The sequence below is a fragment of the Anthonomus grandis genome, chromosome 10 (assembly GCF_022605725.1).
Source record: "Anthonomus grandis grandis chromosome 10, icAntGran1.3, whole genome shotgun sequence".
Lineage (NCBI taxonomy): Eukaryota > Metazoa > Arthropoda > Insecta > Coleoptera > Curculionidae > Anthonomus > Anthonomus grandis.
The window spans coordinates 8854679-8874083 of record NC_065555.1 but is presented as its reverse complement, the minus strand read 5'-3'; the positions used below and the strand labels follow the sequence as shown (position 1 = coordinate 8874083).

Below are 19405 nucleotides of genomic sequence, written 5' to 3'. Positions count from 1 at the left end.
TTTTCTGATTGTCTCTGTTGATTTTCGATTTGAAATATTTTGGAACATAATTTAATTCGTTTACGTTTAGAATGATCTCGCCTAAGGTAGCTTAGGTTTATCCTTCACTCTAAAACAATATCAGAAAACTGTTTATCAAAACAATGGGTTGAACAATGAGTTTTAAAAAGTAAATTAAAGTAGCAAACTTTCTAAAGTACTAGCCAAATTATCGCACATTTTGTTCTGTCCAGTATGAGGAGTCAAAATTGAGGGATTGAAAATCAAAATAAATCATACTTTTCTCTTAAATAGATTTCCATTTATATGTTTCGACCGTTTAGTTTAATGTTGGGCTTTATAATCAATGAAATGGCTATTCAGTCTTGCAATACTGAAATCAGAACCTCAAAGCTATAAATTCTTAGATATTATATGAATTGAAAATCTGGAAGAGTTTGGTTTTGGCGAATTTACAAGTGCCTTATCTCGAAAATTATCAATTTTTACTTAGGCCATCTTACGTTTTTTTTGAATGCCTATGAGTTGTTCCACCAGTCCTTTCAGTATTACTGTTGACTATTGATATTACTCAGTACTACTTCAGCATTATTGTTGACAGTGTATGTAAGGACATCAATAATTAGGAAAATCATATATAGTTGGGTTTTATTAAAAGATTTCATTTGCCAGATTTCGGTAATGTTTTGGACTTTTTCTTATTCTGTCAGACAAAAGGCAATATTGCATTGTTTGGTTGGATGCATAGATCAAATTTTATAATAATTATTTGATAAATATTATTATAATTAATCGATCCTCAGTGGTTAACAATTTTCAACATGCATACACCACTTTACCAGACTGTAACCAGTGAGTTCTACTTTTTCTATACTACACGGATATTATATTATCTGTTCGACCATTGCCTAGTAAATAGGAATCTCAGCAATGATAAATAAATACTGATCTGAACTCGTTTATTTTAACTTGTATATGATAAACAAATTTAATGCAGTAGACACAAAAACTAGTTTCTCTTGTTTACCGTATAAATGTATTTATTGTATCTAGTAAACATCTACCCGAATTTGGTAATATTTAAATCTAAAACTCATGTGAAATGTATTTTTGGTAAATAAATAAATTGGTAATTTTTTTATTTGTATGAACCGTTATAAAACGTTTATAAGAAAAACTTTTGAAACCTCTTCTGCCTTTTCACTATTTCAGTGATTAACCTATTATATTTAACTAACTAAGATTTTATACTAATTAATAATTATTAATAAATCTCAATAAATTATAGATTCAATTGCCTCGGACGTCTCTAATCGCCGACGACTGTTGCCTCGCGATTTGCTCCACGTAAATCTCTCGCTCTCAAGTTTAGTTTCAGCTTTAGATTACTGAAAGAAATTTCATGGTTATGTTACCGGTGAGAGTGACGGCTTATGACAGTTCGCACTATACGGTTACAGCCAGCCATTTGTTTGTGTGCTTTTATTTGTTGGTTAAAGTATAAAAAAAATAAATATCTCAATAATATACATTCATGGATAAGTGCTAATAAGAACATTTGTAAAGGAAGAGTTATTATATCTATTGTACACACAATGGCTAATGGACCAATAGCAGAACGAAATAGAGGTGAGAATTCATTATTTGAATTCTTCAGAATTCAATATTTTTTTTGTTTAGACTCTTGACACTGTGTGCATTGAAAAAACATGTATTTTTTGAGTAAACACGTAATAAATAATCATTAAATACTAAATTTAAAAGAGAAGTGTCACATATCCTACAATAACCAATACAACCAAAAACTAGGTTGTGATGCCTTGCAATGCAATATTCCTAAACAATATCAAGTGCTTTACTAATTCCAAGCTGTTAAACAAAAATGAGTTTGGCTTTCAACATCAAAAAATGCATGCCAGATATAATTCCCTCCAGCAATAATCTATTTTGTGGTTTCTTACATCAGTAATTTTAGCTGCACCTTTGGCAAATAAACCTCAAAATAGAATATTGCTGGAGGCAACTATAAGGTCATCGGCTATAGGAGAAATCTTCGTAATTCCCTGAAGCAAAGAAATCTGTTCCATCATATTTATGTACTGAAAGTGTAGGTGGGTTCATATATCCCTTACGGTATGCAGTAGGAAGTAAGACATAAAAAGTAAGCTCCATGCAGTAAGGATTGTGAGAATTCATAAATTAAAAACATTACTTATGATTCCGTAAGAGATCAGCTACTTCATGATATCCTGCGGGGCTCTGTTCTGGGTCGCACCATGTTTTTCACTGACACCACCATCTATATCAATGATTTAGTAACCATTATTGACATTTTGCAGAATTAATCTTCTTCACTGATGATACCACAATCTTTTTCTCTTAATCAATGAAGATTGTTCCCTTGGAGCCAATACATTTTTATGAAGTCATAGCTTTTTGCGGCTTTATTTATATATATTTTTATTCTCAGGGCTAAACCATAGATGTTAAAAAATATCATGTGAGAAAAGTGATAAAAAGCCAAAATATTTAACTAATGTGCGAAATAGACAGTATACCTAAGCCAATAGAGTGGTTGACAAATCCACTTGCCAACTCCATAGGGAAATTTTAACAAAAGAAGAATGTTTGCATGTTATAGATGATTTACATGAATGACTTCAAGTTTCATTCCAAGCTTGGATTAAAAGAGAATTATCTCAATTTTTTCAATAAAGAATTTTTTTCACAGCCTTTATCATAAAAAAGACTATGATGGCCTTTATAAGGTGAAGGGCCAATGTGGGAAAAGCTATGATAGTTTACTCCACTTTTTGATTGTGGTAATAATGAATTCTTAACAACAGTGACAAGAGTTTGCCTTCTAATACGTCTACAAGCAATTCAATCTTTTAGTATCAATATTTTTAGATGAGGTTTCAAAAACTTTACTTATTACCTATAGCCAAAGAAAAAAGTTTTAAATTCCTTTGAGTGGTCCATTTGAAATTAAGGTATAAATAAAATATTTCCTATCTGTCTGTCATTATTTTGTGCCAAGTCTATGGCATCAATGAAAGTTGGAAGTTGAGAGCTCTTAATGTCATCTTCAGATCATACTTTCTTCCTTTTCTCTACAGGTATCAGCAAGTGAAATTACAACAATTTTTGAATCTTATCTGCATTTTGATGCAGTATTTCTACACAGGGGTTGCCAGGAATACTAAAATAAGTTTTGTTTGTGCAGCATTTGCTCATGATATCATTATCTTATAGAGTTATAAAGATCCTAACTCTTTGGGCTAGATGATAAATAAAGATGTGCAGAATTTTGATCTAATGAAAATTATTTTATATTTATTATTTCCAACAAGTATTTTAATCTAAAGTGCAAACAAGGAAAAGTGCAAGTTTGTAGATCTTTATATTGATTTAAAATTTATTAATATTATGCTATTCAAAAGTGTTCTGAATTTTTTCCAATGTGAATTATTTTCATCCTTGTAGAGCACTTTGCTTCTTAAGCCTATTTTATGTATTTGCTACTTATGTTATTCTCCTTCTTAATTGTTATTTTCGCTGAGAAATTGATGGAAAATTGATAGGATGCATGTTTTTGGCTCCATCAATTCAAAGAATCCTTGTTTTTTTAATAAATTATTTTTGAGGGTGGTTAATAGTATTCTTATTTCTATTGAAATATACCAGACTCACTAATATGTAACCCCCCCCCCTTTTTTTTACAAACATAAAATCCTTATACTGAATTTGCCTGTTGTTTAGTTTTTGTTAATATTTTTCAAGTCATATTTTGGATATTTTGTATTAATACAACTTATTTTCAGATGCAACAATATATGTTGGAGGTTTAGATGACAAAGTTTCTGAATCTTTGCTATGGGAACTATTTGTCCAGGCAGGTCCCCTTGGTAAGTTTATGAATCTTTTCTATTTTGCTATAAACTAAAGAGTACCATTAGTTGTGCAACATTTTGATTAGGAGTATATTTAGGTATATACAAATGTTTATGACCTGATTTACATCAGGACTACTCTCTTACTTATTTGCTCAACTATTTCAATAAATTAGTAATCATTTGCTTAATACTTTACTTTCTTTTTTAGTAAATGTTCACATGCCAAAAGACAGGGTGACTATGATGCATCAAGGCTACGGATTTGTCGAATTTATGGGAGAAGAAGATGCTGATTATGCCATAAAAATAATGAATATGATAAAACTATATGGGAAACCTATAAGGGTAAATAAAGCATCAGCTCATCAAAAAAATTTGGATGTTGGAGCAAATATTTTTATTGGTAATTTGGATCCTGAGGTAGATGAAAAGTTACTCTATGATACATTCTCCGCATTTGGTGTCATTTTACAGACGCCTAAGGTAAGTCACTGTGATTTTTTATTTTTAAAAACATGAAAATAGAGAACTTTTAAAAACTAATATTTAATATTCCTATTGGAAAGATGTGGTCAATGTTAAAACAAAATGTGCTATATTTGTTGCCAAACATTTTCTAACAATTTTGGTGATGTTTGAACACCTTGAATGAGCAACCTTTCTACTGCAACCCAAGTTATTATTTCAATTTTCTTTTAACAAATTTCAAATTTTTAAAATGAGAAACACTTAACTATCTAGTAAATTCAAACAAATGAATATTATTAAAGTCTTAAAAATAAAATAAACAATACAATAGAATTGAAAAAAAAAACATAAAAAAATTCCTACAGTAAATTTTCAAAATGCACTCCAGCAGCATTAATATACTTTTCAGCACATTAATGCAAAATGGAAGTTCTAACAAGTATTAAAGCTAACTTCAGCATAATTGGTATTAATGGGGTCAATTAATTGCTGCCTGTCTTTTTTTGGAATAGTATAAACTTTTTCTTTTAAATAACTCCACAAAAAATAGTCTACTGTGTTTTGTCGGGGGATCTTGGCGGCTGAGAAGAAAGAAAAAAACCGGCTCACCACTCCCGATCCAACGATTTGAAAATTAATTATAGATCCATACCAAAATGTGCTCTAGTATCATCGTCATGCTGGACATACATTTCTCGTCAATTTACTTGGTGCTTAGCAAAAAACCAGGCAAATATTTTGTAAAAAGTCCAAATAAATAGCACAATTTAAGTGTGGCTGAAATACATAGGGACCCATAAGGAATTATTAAAAAGGCTACATTAAACATCGAGTGCAAATGTTTGTGGGGAATGACCCTGCCTATTGGAATGTGAATTTTCAGTGGCCCAGATATGGGATTTTTTAGGTATTAAAAATCAGCAACTCGCGTAAATTTGGCCTCATCAGTGAACAAAATTGGAAAAAGCGTCCGTGTATGCACCTGTACAATACCAGTATAAATTTTCTCTATGGAGCACATGCCATGCACGTGTTGGTGGTAATCTTAATTGAGCACCTATTGTTTACTTCTAAAATTTGTTAGCATTATTACACACAATGTCTAAAAGGTTTTCTTCCAAAGGTGTAAGTTCTTAATAATTAAAATAATAATTTTATTTACATTTGAATAATTAAGAAACTTTGGCAAAAGTTTGAAGATTGTTCGTCCTTTAAAATCATATTACAGTATTCTTAAACAAAAATGATATCTGCATACTCAGCATTTCAAAATAAAGGCATTTTTTGTATTCACAATAAAATGCTGGTTAAGACTACTTATTTTTGACAAATTGTCAATACCTTTGTTAGGGTGCTGATTTCCCGTATCTGGTACGTCCGGGAATACCCTATATTTACGATTGGGTGATTGCTACTTTGTTTACCCGTAAAGTTGAGATGGTAACTCAATTTTGCCCTTACTCTAATATAGTTTTTATATGTTCCTGTTCTATGTTTCCCATTCTACGTAAAAACGAACTATCTTTGTACAAATAAATGTGTAATATTAAAATTATTTCAGATCATGCGTGATCCGGAAACGGGCAACTCAAAAGGCTTTGCTTTTGTTAATTTTGCAAGTTTCGAGGCTTCAGACGCATCCATCGAAGCAATGAACGGTCAATATTTGTGTAACCGACCTATATCTGTTTCTTATGCATTCAAAAAAGACTCAAAGGGAGAACGTCACGGATCGGCCGCAGAACGACTGTTGGCAGCACAGAATCCGCTCTCGCAGGCCGATCGACCGCATCAGCTATTCGCAGATGCACCGCCTATGGGTAAATGTCCTATTGTTTATCATTTAATTGGACTCTTTCTTTATATTTTGATATAATTGTTTAGGTATGATGCCTGGTATGACCATGGCTCCTCCACCGCCACCAGTTATATTAGGTGGCCTGATGCCTCCTCCACCTCCCACGCCGAATAACATGGCTCCTCCGCCACCACCACCCGTACCTCCACCGTCCTCATTCCCCTCGGGAATTCCACCTCCTCCGTTGCCACCTTCGCAACCACCTTTACCACCGGGCGCACCTCCACCGCCTCCGATATCTACATCTTCGCGTCCTCCAATGCCTCCGATGCCGCCATCTACCGGGTCAAAAATGATGCCGCCTCCGCCACCATCCTGGACAGGCGGTATGCCTCCGCCTCCTGGAGGTGCTGGTTTTCCTGGCGGCATGTTTCCACCGCCTCCGCCACCCGGAAGTAGAGCACCACCGCCGCCCAATTGGAGACCACCTCCACCGCCGAGTTTCGCAGGTAACGCACGACCACCATTTCCGCCTAGAGGACCACCGCCACCACCTCCCAGTATAAGTCAGTAAATAAGATGATTCTCCGGTTTTATTTCGGTCTAGAATTTCATTACGAAACATATTTTATTGTATCGTTTATTTATGATCTTACAGATGTTTATTAATATCTATAGGGTCATATCTGTTCTAATATCATAATGTTTATAAATATATAGATGCAGACTCAGTTGTTTGCTTGTTTTTTTTTGTTTAGCAACTGAGAATTGCCTTCTGAATTTGTTTATTTAAAGAAAACTGCGTAATTATTAAAACTGCATAAAATTAAAGCATATCCACAAAATAGAAACAATGTTATTTTAACCAATTTTTATTAAGTAAATGCAGTCCTGAAAAATAAATATGACCATAATAAAAGAGGAGAATAATATATTTTTTTACTCTAATTTTTGTCTGGTCGTATTAATTTATAAAAATACTACCATTTATTCTTGTCACTTTTTTTGTTATTTTTTTATCATTGGTATTCTATTTCGTGTGTATTAGATTAAGTTGGGTAAGTCATACGTTTTTTCAAAGGGGAGGCTTATACAGGTTGGAGAATCGATCATTACGCATATGGCCACGAGCACGCATGCATTTTGTGTGCGTTGCTACTCGCCTGCTACGTCGTTGTTTTTCAGTACGACGTTAGTAAGCGTCTTACTTTTATGAACCACTCACGTAGTACAATCTTGTGGAATCCAATATTTCAATACCAAAAGCCTAAATCTATTATACAGGGTGCGCAAGAAAAACTTACTTCAATTATTGTTTTAATTTTTTTTTTATTTGACAATACAATATCCCAATTTTTTTTTCATGCAGTCTTGAAAATGACATCGGATAAATGGCGACCTCTATTGCGCATACACTGATAAAGTAGATTTTTGAAATTCGTATCCACTCTTTGCAGCATATCAATCGGTATGTTGGCAATTGCGTCGCGAATGTTGATCTTGAGGTGTGCTATGGTCCGTGGTCGATCGACATAAACCAGAGATTTCAAATAACCCCATAAAAAGAAATCGCATGGAGTCAAATCTGGAGAGCCTGCCGGCCATTGGCGCCTCTGAGAGAGATGAGGCGGTCGGGGAAATTTTGTCGCAACAAATTCATTGAGTCTCGTGCTGTGTGTGCTGTTCAGCTCCATCTTGCTGAAACCACACGTTCCTAACGTTCATTTCTTCGAGTCTTGGAAGGAAAAATTCCTCGATCATGTTCCTGTAACGAGCTCCATTCACGGTAACTGCGCATTCGTTTTCTTCAAAAAAAAAGGCCCAATTCACATCGACATCGCACACCATTACTGTCTGGCGGTCTCGCTCACAATTAAGTGGCTTCTGGTGAAGCTCACGTGGATTTGCACCACACCAATAACGCATGTTTTGCTTATTGACGCAGCCGGATATGTGGAAGTGAGCCTCGTCACTGAAAAAAACGACCGCGTCTTCAGGCAGGTTATTAACCAGTATTTCACATGCATTTTGACGGGCAACAAAATCGCGTTCAGTTAATTCTTGCACAACAGCCAATTTATAGGGATTAAATTGAAGGTCTTTATGGAGAATTCGTCGAACAGTGGTTCTGATGGTCCGTTTGAAGTGACGCGACACTTCCACACTCCCGAAATGAGTTAACCCAGGACAGAATCGAATTACGGCCAGGAACGAGTCTGTGGGGAGGAATTTCAAAGCGAGCGCGGAAGGCACGTTGTGTAGCAACAAGTGAGCGACCGTTAGGAAAGAAGCTCTCCACTGCGAAGGCCCGCTGCTCTCTAGACCAGAGCACGATGGCAACTGACTGGAGGGAGAAACAAACTTGGAAACTTCCGCCTCCAGGTGCGCCCCGCCCCCTCTCGCCCAACTCACCGCGCGGGAATTTTTTCAAAAAAGTAAATTTCTCTGGCGCACCCTGTACCTTTCATCATTTCCAATTCAAATATATATAGCCTTCCCAAAAGGCAACAGTTTGACAAACTTTCATTAAGATCGATCCTACTTTGATAACCAGGGGTCTACCCAATAGAGGCATACTTCAAACATTGTAACATAAGAAATGTTGAAATGTTTGAGTACATGTGATGAAAAATCTTTACTTATAACCAGAAATTAATCATGGAATATCACCAAGTTAGAAACCAAGTAAACTTCTAGATCTTTAATACAATTTACGTTTTTTGAAAATTCGTTCAGATTATAAAAAGTTTTCACACGTAATAGAAATATTGATTAAAACAATCAACGTAGTTAAAACTTTTACCCAAAATCAAACAAATCCCACCAGAAATACTAAAATTATGTTAAATAATCTAAGATACTGATCGCATACATAATTAATCCAACACATTATGAGTAATTAATGCTATTGTTATTATCGCGATATAAATTGAATACAAAAAATTATTAAGTCTTATTGACCAATGTGCACTTGACGAGAATTGGTTTTTGAGAAGAAGAACCAGTAGAGCAATTTATGCGCAAATTGCAAAAAAAGAGGCCTTTACCCATTCAGCTGCATTGGACTTCACCAACATCACCTAACTTTTAAACCCTGATTGTATTTTGTTCAGTTCAGAGAAGCGAAGAGTATAACAGCAAAGTCGTTTTTAGTAAACTATCCTCAATCAGCAATGTGTGTCCAGATACAACAGATATGTAATATATATTATAGGATCCAATGTTACGGGTCCAGAGAGACCCTTAACTATTGTTTTTTTTAATGAAAGAGGTTAAATAAACCAACAAATAATCAGATATAAATTTTATTGTATAAATAAAGAACATACAACTACTGACTTTATCATAATAAATAAAAAAACAATCCGTACTTAGTAAAATATAAAAGCGTTTTACGAAACTTAAAACATGCTCATTTTAAGTTCCTCGTAGGAATAATACATTTAACGTAGAATAAATTTCAAAAAAAAACTTACAATAATCTCACAACATGCCAACCGCTTCATAATTCTTAATATAAACAACAATACAAGAATAGTAAAATATTGTTCTCACGGGAGAAGCAATAGCTTATGCGTAATCCTATAATTACCACTTATTACTATACAATGAGTGTGCGTAAATACATCCCAATATATTTACTTATAATATCTTTTATGACTTGTCTAAATAATGAAGTTTTATTTAAGGCCTTTTTAAGTCACTTGTGCATAATGCCAAAAAAAAGTATGACAACTTGGAATGAATCGTCAGTCATGCAAATGTAAGCCATATGCAATTAAAAAATGGTGATATTGCAGTCTCGCCCCTTATTATTTAGTTTTAAGTATTCGGTCGGATATTCGATAACATTTAAAAAAATATGCGAATACGGCTTACATTTTGAAAAGAAAAATAAACAATTTAATAAGGCGGATTGCCTTCGTGATACCGTAACGTAGGAGTAAAACTATTCGTTATCGTATTGACCAACGAACACGCATAGTCATCTTCTGAGTAAGGGACTAATGAAGCTGCCCCTAACATTAAAAGCATTAAAGCTTGAATCGGTACTGAAGCTCTAACGACTCTGCCTAAAAAGCGGTATCCTCTTCTAAGTACCGAAGTATTGATTTCTTCTTCTGAGTCATCTTGTGAACTGAAAAGAAATTATGGGTAAGTAATTGACTATGTCTAGTAATTTATTATAAAAAATAACTCGAGATGATATAGGTTTTGTGAAAATAATGTGCAATACTTTAACAGCAGTTTTTAGCATCAAAAACACAAGTTTATATACACATAATTTGGTTGTCTCTGAAGATTTGTTACCTTTATTTTTGATCTTTTTTTATAAGTTGATTTAAAATGTCATTATTTAGGGATAGTGAAATGTGACTCGTGAGCGGTTTTTGCAATCTGAATATTTCCTAAATTTCGAGTCGACTCTTATCAAACTTATTCATAACAATTTGTCAAATCATGGAAATTAAAAGGTTACAAAGCGCACGAAGGCCGATGGAAAATAATCATTTAGATATTGTTTTAAATCATTTTAGAAATAAAATTCTTTATGACCTCTTTAAAAAGGAATAATATAATAGCTTGTTTGTGTACGAAAAAAAATTATTTCACGCATATATATCCCTGATTTCTATGGAGTCTCAAAGCAAGCTATGATGTTCTAACCCTTTGGTATACAAATTCAAAAAAATGGTGCTTTTTTAGAAAACTATACTCTTAAATTATACAGGCTATAATTTCCGTTAAATATTTCAATTATTTTAGCAATAAACAAACATAAATAAAAACTATTAAAACGTTTGTATTATTTAATAATAAATTTGTCAGGAGCCTCTTAAAGTTTGCTTAAGTGCCAGAATGCCACTGATACACAAATTATCTGGTTAATAAGTTATAGTGAAATGTTTGTTTTTTTTTATATATTTTGATTTTTTTAATTGTGATTTAAAAATAAAGTTGGTTTATTAAATACTCATTACCTAATTTTATAAATTAATTCGTCTTAATTTTACCGAAATTAAAAAAGCAAAATATTCGTCGTTGGACAGCATTTTAAAAGATAAGTACATAAAATGCACCGTCACATCTTATATTCATATATCAAAAGGTTTAAACAAACAGAATATAAACATTGATATGAATGCCTTCATACGCTTAGTAAAAAACTTTTTATATCGGCAAAGATTGGTGCATTAACGTATATTATCTAATAAAATGAAAACACCGATAATTAGACACAAAATATTTCTGGAGAAAGTACTGATGTCCAATTGACATTTATAAATATGAAGCTTTAGGCCTATTTTTTTAAAACTTACTCTAGAATCTTAATACGGACATGCGAGCATAATTTTGCGACCCGATTTGAGTTTTTTTTATTATATTGCTATTTGAAAAAAATATTTGTCTATCATACTCTCATAAAATATTTTGTGATTTTGCGTTACTTTCCATCAATCACCTTAAATTAATAAAATCCTTAATAATAATATGCCTAAATTAATATAAAAAATAAATAATATTTACTTGTAAGCGGTGTCTTCTTGTGCCGAGGTGCTTGGTCGCTCTTCCCCATTAACTGGTTCGTCAAGCTGTTTAAAAATGCAAATAAAAACGTAAAAAAGTGCTCTTCTAAATACAGCAATTTTTGTGCTTAAAAAAAGTAGGTACAGCATATAAAAATACGGAAACATCTAATAATTCAAATCTAACTAGTGAGAAAGGAAATTTCTGTAGAAAGATGCTTTTATTAAAAATTGAATATTTAAAAAGATTTAGACTTTAAAATCTTATTGTTTTGGAAGATGTTTGCATTTAACATATAACATACGTTTCTTTTTGAAACAAAATAAAGTTCTCATTGACCCATGTTTAAAATCGCTTCACTTGCCGAAAAAAAATATATTTTTTAATTTCCAACGATAAAGCATCGGAATTAATTTATCAACATGCTTAATATTAATAATTAGTTTCTTAAGATGCTTTATCGTTAGTATAGTTGTCAAAATATGTTAGTAATTATTAAGGAAGCTCAGTTCATTGACAAAAAGAATTAACCATTAACACATCTAGAAATGGAGGAGAGTAGATAGTAGAGAGAGTAGAAGCAATTTATTAGAGCGACCATAGATCCTTTGTAAATCACTTTTACCCAAAAAGAACAATAATCACAGACGTCGTGCACGATTGGAACTGTTCATCTATTTTATAGAATATTTTGAGGAGTTTTGGTTTGACCCTCAAAATTGAACTCGGGCAAGAATGTCGCACGATTACCGTCCATTTGTTAAATAAGCTCAAAATTGCTGTTGTTGCACGAATTTCACAAAAAAAGTTTATACACGAATAAAGTTTCTTTTTGGGTTAAATATATACGACAAAACTAAAATTAAAGCATTTTGAGTGAACCGAATCCTTATTCCATTATCGAAACTTGTTGCATCGTGAAAAATTAATAAACTATATGAAAAATAATAAACTAATTGGTGTTTTGGCCAGCTGAATTATTGATCCTTATTTTTTTAAAAACGATATTGCCTATGCCGCCAGAACGTTATAGTTAATGACGACCGCTCCAGGACTACGATCACTGCCTTTTTGTGCAACAATTGAGTGCCGTTAATGTGGAGAAGCTTTGGTTTGAAAAAACACGATCCAACAACAAAAAACATAACGCTTGTCATTTGAGGAAACCCCTAAGAGTAACTAAAATCGTAAAAATATTTATTCATACTTTCTTATTTTGGATAAGCAGCCTTAAGCCGAATGGGTAAAAACCAACTTTTATTCTTCCGAAAGATTTATAATAAATCGGGTATCATATATAAGGATAATTCTAATAGTCCATTGATTTTCTATCGGTCTGTTGAATAGTGCAATTACATTTTAAAAATAAGCCTACAGATATTTAAAAAAATATAAATTCTACTCAAAAAGTTAGCAAAGTTTATTTTATAAAAGATGTTATCTACTTACAGTGATATTGGTTCCCGCGTCTATACCTAAAACTGCTCTCAATTTAACAGTATAGGCGCCCGTCAATCTAATTAAAGATTTCAGTCTCAATCTCAACTCCTTCAAGCGACGCCTGGTCAACTGCGCACCCTCAATTATATGATGTTGCTCCTCCTCCCTTTCATCTTCTTTTAGAGCCTGATTTGCTGCCTCTTCTAAACTTAACACACGAGGTTCGCAACGCTCCAATTCCCCGCGTAAGTCTGAAAATAGGCGAAGTTTCGACTCCAGGGCTGAACGGGAAGCAGTCAGATCTACGGGTTCCGATTGGCGAATTTTTGCTTCGCTTCGTTGCAGCCAATGACAAAGTTCCAAGATGGTTTGGTGAAATTGTTGGTTCTATAAATAGATTTTCTTTATTACATTTCAATTTTAAATTTATTTATATTAACACCCAAGGACAATAGTAATTAATGATGAAAGTTAAAATTTAGAATAATTACTTAATTAAAGAAACTCTCGTAATTGCCATAATACATTTGCTAAACTAACCACACAGTTCAAATAGATCGCATAGAAGAATTATGAACGCGCATAAATCTGGTTATTAAAGCAAACAAATTTTGAAATATAAGAGTAAAATTACTTTTTAGAGTCGATTAATGAAAGAGACATAAAGAAGGTAATTTAATCTATTTAATAACGATCGACTTCAAATAAATAAATGCGTATTGTTTTTTATTTTCTCATATTCCTATGGGTAATCTAGCATAAACTTACACAATTACACAATGTTATATTATGTTTTTAGATTTTCATCGATAAAAAGGCTACTAAATCAGAGTTGCTTACAGGCCAATAACTAAGTAATACTTATGTTCTCTCTACCTCCTCTATATATATCATATATCATATAGTTGATAGATATGTTTAACTATGGTATAGTTGAAAGATACGATTGGGACTATTGGGATTAATAGTGAGAGTAGTAGTAATTGGGATTAAAGCGTAATGCGGATGACAAATTCAATTTTAGTTATTATAGATTTTGTCTGTTTACGATCAATGTCCTCTGAAAACGTAAACGATAATAACCAAATAGTAACGAAGTATCGAGCATTTCTTCTTATAATATATTAAATATGCTGTGGTCTTATGAACGAGGTACGGCGCCAATTCTAGAATAGTTGTTTCTTGAGAAGCTTAATAGAATATACTTTTTTTAACTATTATATTTTACATTTACCTATGTTCATTATAATTAATTTATAGCAATGTTTTATAGTAGTAGCATATAAAGATTATTGGCTATTTTCATATTCAACAGCTTTGGCAATAAGATTTTTTCTCTTATGATAATAAAGCTTATTGATCATAACTGTTTCGGATGGAAATCTATATTGTAGCAAATTAGGAAGATTCTATTGGTTACACTATTATATCTTAAATTTATTCTGATTTGTCTATTGTATATAATAAATAAATTCCAATTATGCATAACGATTTAAATAAAAATAACGTTAAACTTACATCCATTAATGCGCGTTGTAGCCTTCTCTGCCATGTCCTCGCCTCAGAACACACTCCCTCCCATCTAACATTTACTTCCTCCAACCTTTTTAATAACTCTTCCTTTTTTTCCATGTTTTCTGTATGTTTCGCGAGATGTTGACCCACCACATTTAACGATTTAACAATGCTTTTATGACTGTCCAAATCCAATAAAAATTCATGCTGGTCCTGAATTGTATCTTCCAGTAGTTCAATATCACTTGGAACTGACCGATGGGGATCTCGTGTCGCTTCGGCCACCTGAAGCCACTTTTCGAGACGCCACAGGTCGTTTTCAAGTTGAGTCCAGTTGCGTTCGGTGCATAATGGGCATAATGAGGTTTCGCTAAAATATATTTTTAGATTATTGTTATTTCTTTCAAAATATAACATATTCATTAAATATTGAGTGTTCTGAGAATTAATTATAAATTCGGCTTCTTTTTTGTAACATTTCAGCGAAAAAAGTTTCAAATAACAATCGATTTTATTCAAAATTATTAACGACTTTTTAGAGAAAAAATTACAAATTTCAGAAGGAAACTTATTGACACAAAAGTAATTTTTTAAAATGGAAAGCAGTTCAATGAAAGTCAGTAGGAAGAAAAATCCATACGTTTGTTTTGGTCAATATTGTGGAAATTTATGCTGTAATCCTCAGGATGCTGTATTGTATTTCAAATATATATTATATTTTTTATTTTTATATTCAAACCAAGGTAACTTTAGGAACTTACAATGTGTTCAGAAATCTAGTTACATTTGACGTGTGTATAAAGATGATATATAATTATGTTGTCTATATTATGATAAATACAGCCCTTTTTGACAGAAAGTTATATTACTTGTCAAGTGATTTTAATAGAAGGCAAGCAGCAATAAGAATTACGAGATAACCGGTCAGATATTCTGTAGTATGTTTAAAATTATAGGGGAATAAATGTTGTATTTTTTATTTTTGGATATTATTAATAAACTTGAAATAGGCGTTATCGAGATCATTTCTACATAGTTCTTGTTTTTGTCTCATTAAAATTTAATTGAAGAGTAATGGTCAATCCAAAGCTGGTATTGTCGGCATAAATATCTGCAATAATCTGCACATATTTTGTAATTTATGCCATTTTTTAGGTCTTCAAGAGTCAATAGCTTCAAAAAATATTGTTTGAGGGTAAACAGAAAGATATTTAAATACAAGAATAGCCGAACATAAAAGAAGCCTTAACGGCGAAGAAAGGCTTATTTAGCATTAGTTATTTTTAATCCACTTAGAAATAGCTAATTATGTAACAAGTATGATCATATTTTATGGATAAATAAAAAAAAGAGGATTTTGCAGATAAGTAATATGCTAGGTAAATTAAAAATTATATATACAGGTGTTTGGGAACAGAGGATGCAACGCCGAAAGGTGGTGATAGTCGAAGCGATTTAGAACATTTTAAGCTATACATGTCTTAGACAAAGTGTTTTTTAAATTTAAGAGTTTACTAAGAAAACTCCAAAATAAAGTTTAGCCTCCTTAGGTAACCAGAGAGAAAAAGTAGCAGGTGTAGGATCTCAAATAAAACTGGGTTTGTACTGGAAGAAATGACGATGTTTCGGCCTTGATTTTGCGATCTTCAGGGTTCGAATGTCACGTCATCGACGTGTGGAAACGTCGGCATTTCTTCCAGAACAAAGCCAATTTTCAATAACAGTACTTCTGTTACTGTAGTGTTTTATATGTTTTATTTTGGATTGCGTAATATCTATCCTATAGCATACAAAATTCTACCTACAGAATAGGAGTACTACTAGCAATTTATTGTTAAATTTCGGAGTTTTCCTAAGCAAACCTAAAATTCAAAACATCACACTTCGTCTAAGACATGTGTGGCTCAAACTATTTTAATTGAGTTTTTCCAATTTATCACACTGTACTTATCAATATTCAAACTAATGTAAGTTTACAGTGTAAGGTGTAGCTGTAAAAACTTTTATTTTTAACTCTTATTATAGGCCTTACCCTAAAGGCATAAAATTTAAGAAGTACTATCAGAATTTTTTTAACAACTTATCTACCCAAAGAATCCAAAAAAAATTCCATCAACAGTTATTCACCTTAACGTGGAAACACTGCACTTAACTCGAATTATACTGTTAAAAATAGAATCTATGGCACATTTCTTTAGAGAATAAGAGTGTATTGTTAAGTATATAATGATGCAGCTAAAACGCCTTAAAAACAACATTGTCTTATCAGAAAACCCTAAGTCATTCCAAGAGCAGTTATAGTAACTCCCTATAAAATAATAGACTTACCTAGTCTCGCTTAATTTTTTCCTCTTTTCCTTTAAAGTAGTTTGCATATCTTCAAACGTCCTTACTACTCCTTTCACTTCTTTAGCTCTACTTTGCTTTTTCTCTTCGTCTTCTTTATCCTCATTTTCCTCGCCTTTTCCGTCACCTTTCTCCAGTAAGTCGTTCAAGTGCTTAATTAATTCAATACTGCCTTCGGATTTGTTTAACTTTTGCATTAAAATATTCGGACTGATGCCGTCATTTTGCATTAAAATTTCCAACTTATTTAGGTCGGATTTACATTCCTTTAACGCCGATTTAAATTCAGCTTCGTAAGCATCTTTATTGCTTAATAACGTGTCCACTTGAATGCTACTGTCTTCTTCAAACCTTAAGGTTTCGACCTGTACAGCTTCTTCAACCATTTCAACCGTTTGTTGATTAAGTAAATTTAATCTTTTTGAGATATCTTTACTTAAGTTTTGATATTCGTCAATCATTGTTTGGATCTTTAGAACTTCTTCGTTAGATCCTCTTTGCATTAATTTTAACCCTAAATTATCAGCCTTATTTAGTTTTGGAATTAATTTATTAAATTCCTTAGTTAAATCGTCAATTTTATTTTTCTTTGCCGATATGGAAGAATATTCCAAGTGTTGTAATTCGGTTAATAAACCATCGATTCGGCTTAGATTTATCACAGCTTCTTCGTGGATTGAGTAGAACTCTTTAAAAGGAACTAGTTCATTTTGCAGGCTCTGAAAATAAAAGTTTAGTATTACCTTTTTTTAAATTATTGTGAAAGAAAGTATGAGAAATATTAAATATAAAACGATTTTGATGAACTGAGGTAACTATTTTTTAAAAAATTTCTTGAGGATTTTTGTCCAAAACGATAAGTACATAATATTGTTTTATTTGGTTCTATTACGTTTTAGTCATTCTTGTGACTTTCATAGGATATTATATATATATTTTTTGGCTTTGCTTAAAATTCAATTTTATTTTTAAGTGATAACCGTTTTATATAAACATATTCATCAGAGAGCAAAAATACAATCGTTAGGAACAAATACTATGAACAGAACCAAAATAAAAAACGAGTAGGATGTCATAGTTACGTAACACTACTACATATTACTAAACGTAATGGCTGCTAAGGTGCTCACAAAGTTTTTTGTTTTGTGAACGAAAATATTGAATTCATGGTTAAATGTTCTCAAAATATATTGTAATATATTTTATGTAAAAACAAATATAGTATAACTTGTTTCATTCTTTGAAACAATATATTTTAAGATGTAGAACTAATTAAAATGTAAGTTAATTTTTTACATTATATTCTACTTCATTTTTTAAAAAGACTGTATTTGATTTTTTTGTTGGATTTCGATAATCAAAAAATTCCCGTTATTATGTATGTTTTTCAGTCGGAAGTATTTTTGGATTTTGAAGATTAACTGTAAATTAAAAGTACAGTTTTATTCCTTTTATAGTATTTGTTTTAGTTTATTTTTCAGGTATTGGCGGATATAGCCGATATCCACACCTTTACAGTCATTTCAATGGTTTTCATAAATATAATTTTAATTTTTTTGACTTGAGGTTAATTAATTTCTTTAAAGAAGATTATGAATTTTTTCATATTTTGGTAAAATGGTATTATAATTATTAATATTATTTTTATTATAAAAAAAGTTTTTTGTTTTTTTAAAAGTGTAAATATAATAATTATTAGTAATCAAAGAACAAAACAATAATAATCTCATTAAACGACGAGGAAGATCAATAGCCCGATGAAGATCAAATATATGATCAAAACATTGCTACTAAATAATTAAATTTTTTATTGCTGTTCTCACCCCGATAAACGTATTTTGTACCTATTTTAAAAAAACAAGGACGCTAGTATATTTATATAATGAAATAATTAGTTTTATATTTTTTCTCTTTTTTCGATTTTGGTTTTAAAAATTATAAACCTTTTTTATTATTTTTAATGAGATAATCAGGATTGTTATTTATTTTCGTGTTTTGTTAAATGCTGTTTCTCTGTATTCTGGCTCGGAGATTTTTTACTGCTCAGGCCAATTATTAAGTACAGAATTTTTTTGAAATCGATTTTTTAACATTTTGAATTACTGTTTTCATTGTGCAAGGGTAAATCTAGAAATTATAAATTATTTTATTCATGCAATTCGACAATGAATTTTAATTGATTATTATATGTTAAAATAGCTTAATAAATTATTCTGTTTTTTCTTTTGGGAAAGCAGTGACAATCAGCGACCTACGGTACAGTTGCTTCTAGATCTTCCACAACTAATTAGGCAAAAACGCTTGGAATTAATGCACATCCTTCTATTTGTTTGTACAAAATTTTGTTTTTTAAATTAAATTTTAGAGTTATTTTCATTTGCATCTAAGAATTCTTCTAAAGGTATATCAATTA

The 19405-nt window shown here is 31.7% G+C and overlaps 2 protein-coding genes across 7 annotated transcripts in view; one reads left to right on the top strand and one right to left on the bottom strand.

Moving 5' to 3' along the window:
- Window positions 1-1436: 1436 nt before the first annotated feature.
- On the top strand, window positions 1437-6893 carry LOC126741478 (splicing factor 3B subunit 4). Its single transcript, XM_050447896.1, has 5 exons — window positions 1437-1629; window positions 3825-3908; window positions 4105-4379; window positions 5926-6184; window positions 6249-6893. Exons 1-5 carry the CDS (start codon window positions 1596-1598, stop codon window positions 6734-6736), a joined length of 1140 nt encoding a protein of 379 aa, XP_050303853.1. The 5' UTR covers window positions 1437-1595; the 3' UTR covers window positions 6737-6893.
- A 2558-nt stretch (window positions 6894-9451) lies between these two features.
- LOC126741159 (muscle-specific protein 300 kDa-like) overlaps window positions 9452-19405 on the bottom strand; it is a 221094-nt gene continuing 211140 nt past the window's right edge. For all 6 annotated transcript variants that reach the window (XM_050447499.1, XM_050447501.1, XM_050447503.1 and 3 more), the window contains 5 exons: window positions 16975-17711; window positions 14650-15016; window positions 13141-13518; window positions 11692-11756; window positions 9452-10300 (listed from right to left, as the gene is read on the bottom strand). In XM_050447499.1, the coding sequence (XP_050303456.1) occupies window positions 10066-10300; window positions 11692-11756; window positions 13141-13518; window positions 14650-15016; window positions 16975-17711 (1782 nt within the window). In that variant the 3' untranslated portion in view covers window positions 9452-10065. The remainder of the gene's footprint in view (window positions 10301-11691; window positions 11757-13140; window positions 13519-14649; window positions 15017-16974; window positions 17712-19405) is intronic.